The sequence below is a fragment of the Monopterus albus genome, unplaced genomic scaffold, assembly GCF_001952655.1.
Source record: "Monopterus albus unplaced genomic scaffold, M_albus_1.0 scaffold46.1, whole genome shotgun sequence".
Taxonomy (NCBI): domain Eukaryota; kingdom Metazoa; phylum Chordata; class Actinopteri; order Synbranchiformes; family Synbranchidae; genus Monopterus; species Monopterus albus.
Window position 1 is genome coordinate 78,811 of NW_018127926.1, and position 6,696 is coordinate 85,506.

The following is a 6,696-nucleotide window of genomic DNA, read 5'->3' on the forward strand; positions in this document are numbered from 1 at the left end:
TCTTTCCCTCAGTAAGAGCATTGAAGATGGGTTGTAGCTGGGTCTTCCAGCATGACAGTGACCCCAAACACAGAGCCAGGGCAACTAAGGAGTGGCTCCGTAAGAAGCATTTCAAGGTCCTGGAGTGGCCTAGCCAGTCTCCAGACCTGAACCCAATAGAAAATCGATGGAGGGAGCTGAAACTCCGTGTTGCCCAGCGACAGCCCCAAAATCATTCTTTGTTCATTTGTTTTGGTGTGGTAACCTGTTTCTTTATTACACTTGTCTCTTTAAAATGTTAAAACTGTTTTGTCATCAGGCCCATGTTAAAGAAAAGATTTTGATTCGTTTGCATCCAATCTTAATCATGTTTCAGAAACATTCAGTTGCTGAAAAGCCTGGGATTCGGTGATATGGTACAGGTGGTGAGAAGTGCTGGCTAATGCAGGACTTGTGCTATTTATATTTGGGTGACACTGACTCAGCTAGTCAAGCTCCTGTACTCAGTGAGGACTTGTGAATGTTTTTATTAATTGAAAGTGATCAAATATGCACGCGGGAGGAAAAGGTATTGATTTCATTTCTTTGCCTAGTCTTTTATTACGTGAGACCTGGCTAGTGTAAACACATGTTCCCTGTGGAGTGCATTTCTGCACCAAGCACAGAAATTGGGTTTTGATATTGTTAGGAGCTGAATGAAAGCAAACGCATCTAGAGGGAGAGAAATCACTTGGTAGCCAATGACAGCATGTAAAAATCTATGTTCTTTGAGGTCAGGGGCAGACTGAAAATAAGCATTGCTTTTGTTAGAAATGGTCCTTTCACGAGAGTTGAGGACATGTACTTTAGCCACCATATTCATCCATAAAAACTTGCTTTTCTCTCTTTTTCATTCTCTCTGGAAGATCCACCATTTTCTTCATTCCCTTCCATCACATTATTCATCTGACTGCGTTTTCGTGCACTTAGGGTAACCAGGTTACTGAGAGAAACCAGGCTGAGCCAGAAACCATAGCACGTTTAGCAGTAATCAGGTTATTCAAAACATGGACTCCTAGGTAATCTCCTCTCATAAACAAAGATGTACTTGGTCGATCAAGCTTGTATTTTGGTCTCTGTAGCGATGTTTCACCTCTTCATCACTAAATTGACGCTGGCTTTTTGTAGTTGCTTTGTCTGCACTGCTGCTGCTCCTCATGTTGGTAATTGTCTGTCTCCATCGGTGACAACTTCCTGTTTTTCTACAGCCACATGTACACAAGCGACCTTGGAGCTTGTTTTTTACACATGCGCTCTTGTAAAAAGCTGATTAAAAATCCATTTACATGTATAAATGGCAGAGAAAGCTGCGCTCCCTGGGAGAAATCTACCTGGGGAAATCAGGTTTCCCTAATCCCCTCCCCCAATTAGGGAAACCGTTTACATGATGGTTAAAGAATCAGCTTACTCGAGATAGCCGACTGTAACCTGGTTACTTAAGTGCATGTAAATGCAGTCAGTTTCAGTGGGACAATAGAAAACTCTAACCTCTCTAATGGATCAAGGCAGGACATTTTACCTTAAATATTAAATAGAAAAAGTAAATATTACTCTCTATTAGAGATGCAACGATATTTGTAATTTTGCAGTGTCACGATAGAAAAGTTTCTTGATAATGTCGCGGGACTGTGATGGTATCTACCAGGATATTACACACGGTTATTTCACTTGTTTACAAGATTCAGCTGCTGCAGTAATATTTTACTTCATAAAAAGACTGCTACTGACTGCTGCTTTCCTTTTGTTGTTTGTTTTACAATCATGCAAACAGTTCACTCATTCAGTGCCAATGACAATTCATGCCAGTTTTTACACATGCTTAGGTCATGGGCGGCTATTTTTATTTTAATAAAGACAGAAAGCAGGAACACTAAGTTGAAGGAACATCAAGGAAAATAAAGGCTGTTTTTTAAAATCTTTTTTCTTTTTTTATATCTTGACAAATATTGTATTGTGGACTTTTAATTGTGGCAAAATCCAGCCGTGAGTTTTTGGTATTGTTACATCCCTACTCTTTATTGGCTTGCTCGCCGCTGACGATGACACAAGTGAGGGCTTTCTCAAGTGACAAATGGGAATCTAGAGTTTGTGTGTTGGTTGTTTTTGCTATATTTTACATTGGTGATTGGAGTTCAGAGGGTGTGTAATAATACAAAAATCATATAAAACAACTTTAAAAGGTGTCCATTAGAAAATTTTCTACTAACCCTAATCTAAAATTAATGTTATGTTTATGTAATAAAATAACATCTAAGGTATGATTCTATGATATAATAAGGCTCAGAAATCCAGTATCAGTCAGGGTATGTTAGCAGCATGAAATGTACCAAGTGTTATGTTTGATACCTGTCTGCAGAGTGATACTGAAATCCACTCACCTACACTAAGAATATGAAAGAAGATTCACACAAGACTTTGCTATTTCCTTGGAGACTCCTCAGTCAAGGTATCTAATTCCCTATCCTCTGTCATACCTACAGGAGCAGTGGGCAGGTCTGCTTTCCTCTGAACCATAAAATCTTTTGCATTGACCTTGTGTTGTAACAAGAGGGATAGCACCTGCCTAAACAGATGATGGTGAAATTCACATGCAGCTGAAAGTGAAGAACTGGTTTCTACAAGTGATAACAGTAAAAACAGTCCTACCAAGGCCTGGATTTCTTTCCTTCTTTACACACTGACTTAACAGTTGTATCAGTTGAGATCTTTAGTATTTATTTAGCCCATTCACTTCTCTCTAAAGCCCACACGTTTTCCTCAGACTCCAGTGATCAGTAACTCTATTGGCCTTATCATTCTGTAACCGGTTAGTGTGTTTCATATATGATGTTTTGGTAGCAAAACTAATACGTAGATGTGCGCGTTCCGCTGTTTGTACACTTTAGGAGTGCGTCAACACGCGCGCTGTCCATAACCGTGCCCTTGCCTGCGTCGTGCAGCTCATTACGTTTGATCCATGCTGGGCTTCTACGCTTGCACTCGACACTTGGCGGACGGAAGTGCAGGGCAAGTGGTGGTGTGTTGCTGCTGATACCGTGGGGCTCAGTTCGTCAGCCCTTCTCCAGCCTCGGTGAAGCAGTCTGGGATTCCTTCAGTGCTCGGTCTGGGATGCGCATCTGGACCAGAGAGTGTCCCGGGGGCAATACGCGTCGAGGCACTCCACTGTACCTCTCTGTCCCCGTCCTCTTGCCCCCACTGAGGAAATAAAAACACCGGCTGGGGGAAATTTGGTTTTTTGACGGAATGGCTGGCGCAAAGTGCCTTCTGAAAACGCCGAGGTGAGAGTCTGCTTTTTATTTCGAGAGGGGGAAAAATGTCGAGGAGCATATGCGAATATACCCAAAGGAAAACAGCTCTGTCTTTTCAGGTACTTTAAGTAGTCTGTGTGTCCAGCACTTGCAGTTAACAGCGTTTTTGTTGCATCTGTGGTGCCACCTAATATCTTGCTGTGATGTTTGTAGCACCCTTTATAATATATGGTATTTTAGACATTTTTACAAACGCGCTAGAATAAAGTGAGTGTGAATGCATTGTATCTATGTTGTGTGTGTGGTGTTTTTTTTTTTTTTTTTTTTTTTTTTGCTGTCGAAGGGCTGGAAGACGCCTGCTTGTGCACAGATAAACTGTACAGTTGGCCAGCGGAATCCTCGGGCGCACACGTTGCGTTAAGTGTTGACAAAGCGCACCAAAGCCATGCGAAGCGTCGCAATAAAGCTGCTTTCGGTGGACTGTCAGTGTTTGTGCAGAATACAAGATGCTTCAGCTTTACTGGCCTGGTAATTGAAACGCGTGCCAGTGGAAAAAGTGGACAGCAGTTGCGTTTTAAATAGGAGTGTTCTATTTCCGCGGTTTCCACAGATCTCTCATGTAAATGAGATTTGGAAACTCAATGAGATATTACCTGGTTGAATAAAGGAACTATAAATAAAGAAAGCTATAGTCAGATTTAGTCATCTCTGTTCTCAGGAGTTACCGTTACCAGGCAAAGCCGAAATTAAAGGCTTTTGCAGTCTTCAGGATCCACACACCGGGAAAATAGATTGTTTTGCTCAAACGAACGCTTTCCCAAGCAGTGTGTGAACCGAAGGCTCGAAAAGGCGCCTTTTGGTGCACAGATAAACTGCACAGTTGGCCAGCGAAATCTTCCGGCACGCACGTTTTCACACTGAATTACAACAACGAGCCAGGGGCTGTCCTTGAAGGCGAGACATTTCAGGGGTTAACGGTGTTCTTACACCAGGTAAATGGCTGCTGGCTAAGTGAGGCCCCGGGAGCAGGAGAGCGCACCAACCTGTCAGTCATCGCAGTGTTGTGATGGAAAGGTCGTTAGGCGCGAAGATTAGAGGGGAGGTCGTGCGTGACAAATCTAACTCCCGCTGGGCTTTTTAAAAATTTATACTTTTTTTTTTTTCACAAGTGTTTATCACTTCCAGCTTTTACAGTGACATTCACATCCAATTTTCTGCACACATCCAACATATTCACTGCAGAGCCATTGCCTCCCCTTCTGTGTGTGTGTGTGTATACTGGATTGGTGTTTTGATGTGTGCCAAGCAGACAGCAGCCTGTTTTAAAGCACATCACTTATTACCAGTATAGCATCTCCTTTTTTTTTTATTGGCTCTGCCATTCACAACAAACTTACTGTTCCTGTGACACAATTAATTTGCATCAGTAAGTAAATCATCAGTAAGTAAGTAAAGGCAAATAGATATAGTTGCATGATCCATCCCTTGCAGCTTTCAAAACGGAATGCTTTTAATTTGTTTATAAGTATGTGAATTGCAGAATAAACAGCTGCTCCTGTTTAAAAATTCCTCTCAACCTCTCTATTTTCCAAATTGATCCTCATTAATGCCATTTCAGATAAGCTTTAGTTTGGCTTATCTCACTGAAAGCATGCACAGAGGATAATGACGCCTTCCTGGGGTTTTATTTATTTATTTATTTTTTGAGTTTGCTGTGTTTTTAGACTAGTCTGACCTACATTCCCATCACTTAGTTTATTGAATAATTTTGACTTATTCACCAAATAATGGTCATATACTGTGTTTCTCTTTGTCCTGCTTTCATCCTCTGTCACTGTCAAATTTAATGAGTTGGCAAAGCGGGCATACCTTTGGAAACTGGCTGCAGGGTCTCGTGAACATGTTGATAGGTGCATAAAAAAGGTGCATTTCAATGAATTGGTCCACCATGCACTGGGCTTTTTCTTCATGCTAGTGTCTGTGTAATGAGTTCATGCAGAAAGAGAAGATGTCAGACATTTAAACCTTTTAGCCACATGGACTCTCATAAATAATAAAGCAATAAAAAGTTTTTGACATTCAAAGATCAACATCCAAGTCTCTTTGCACTCTTCAGTAAACAATGGGAAATGTCACCTTGGCTGGCCATACATTTTCTTAAGATGGTGTTTGGAGCATTAGAGGCTGCCCTGACCCTGTTGTGGTAGTATAGCAATGAACAATTCTCCTGTCTGATAATGGCTGTCGGTCTGGTTAATTCATTAGAAGAGCGCCACAGTTGTGCAGTATAAACAACTTTTGACAGACAATGGGCCGCTCCAGTCAGAGCAGAGATAACTCGTGCCAGACTTTTCAAAAAGGAATGTGTTGAATGTTTGACAAGGACTTGCTCTGACAAAGTCAACTCCATGCCCTTTTTGTGTTGCAGTATCTTCCAACCATCTGCCATGTTTGAAGGCTCAGAGTCCGTCGAGGGGGATGGAGGGAGCACAGACAGTACAGTGGCCTCGTCCATCAGCGCCTGTAAGAAGGTAAAAACTGGACTATGTCTTGTGCATTTGTACTGAAGTGTACAACTCTCCACCTGTGTCCCCCTCTATCTGCTATATGATCCCTTGTCAAACACTTTTTGCCTTTGTCTCTTGCCTGTGTATCTGTTGTATGTCTCCTTGTCAGTCCATCGGTTTGCATGTTGCCGGCAATGCAATAGATTTTCATTTCGTCCTCGAGGGTGCTAGTAACACCCATGGGTTGTGCAATAAGGCCCTCAGGTCAGCCCAGTAGATTTATTATGTACCTGTGCCAGAAATAGGAGGGGAATAGTACAGATCAGTGGGCTGAGGTGGGGACTAGTTCACATTTGTGTGTGTGTTGGCCTGTACTCTATGTATCTGCTTCCTGTGTGTGTTCCTATTTAGGCTACCACTCATGATTTTAGCAGATCTGGGCTTTGGGCTCCCCTGACCAGTGCTACCAGCCTTTCTTATAGTTGGTGTCGGTGAGATCAGATGAACCTACGTCACCTTTACCTGGCCGAAGGCCGGCACAGATGGTCTGTTCCTGAGGGTGTAGGCATACAGGGACAGGATTGTCACTAAAAATACACAGCAAAAATGAACAGCGCACACAGTATCTGTCATATGTCAAAGCAGTTGCATAAGATTTTATTTATTCCATATAAATTTAATCTTTTATCAGCTGTACTTACAATACTGTTTGAAATGTAGTCATATAACATAGCAAACAGGTTTCCTTCTTTTTGTTTTGTAGATATATGTATATATCATGTGGTCAAACATAAGCATCAAGGTAATCTTCACTCTTTGAAATAAACTGGCTTGTACAGTAATTGGGTGACAGCTTTATGTCTGACTGCAGGTCTCATCCTAAAGGTTCTGTTAAAACATTGCTCTAGGGAGGAGACAACAAC

General features: G+C 41.8%; 1 protein-coding gene across 4 annotated transcripts in view; it reads left to right on the plus strand.

Moving 5' to 3' along the window:
* sphkap (SPHK1 interactor, AKAP domain containing) overlaps nucleotides 1–6,696 on the plus strand; it is a 48,662-nt gene that overhangs the window by 16,620 nt on the left and 25,346 nt on the right. The window contains exons 1-2 of one of the 4 annotated variants that reach the window (XM_020600323.1): nucleotides 2,859–3,296; nucleotides 5,695–5,797. In XM_020600323.1, coding sequence (XP_020455979.1) covers nucleotides 3,262–3,296; nucleotides 5,695–5,797 — 138 coding nt within the window. In that variant the 5' untranslated portion in view covers nucleotides 2,859–3,261. Of the gene's footprint in view, nucleotides 1–2,858; nucleotides 3,386–5,694; nucleotides 5,798–6,696 lie in introns of those variants that run through there. The other 3 variants (XM_020600321.1, XM_020600320.1, XM_020600322.1) reach the window with 3 other exon arrangements.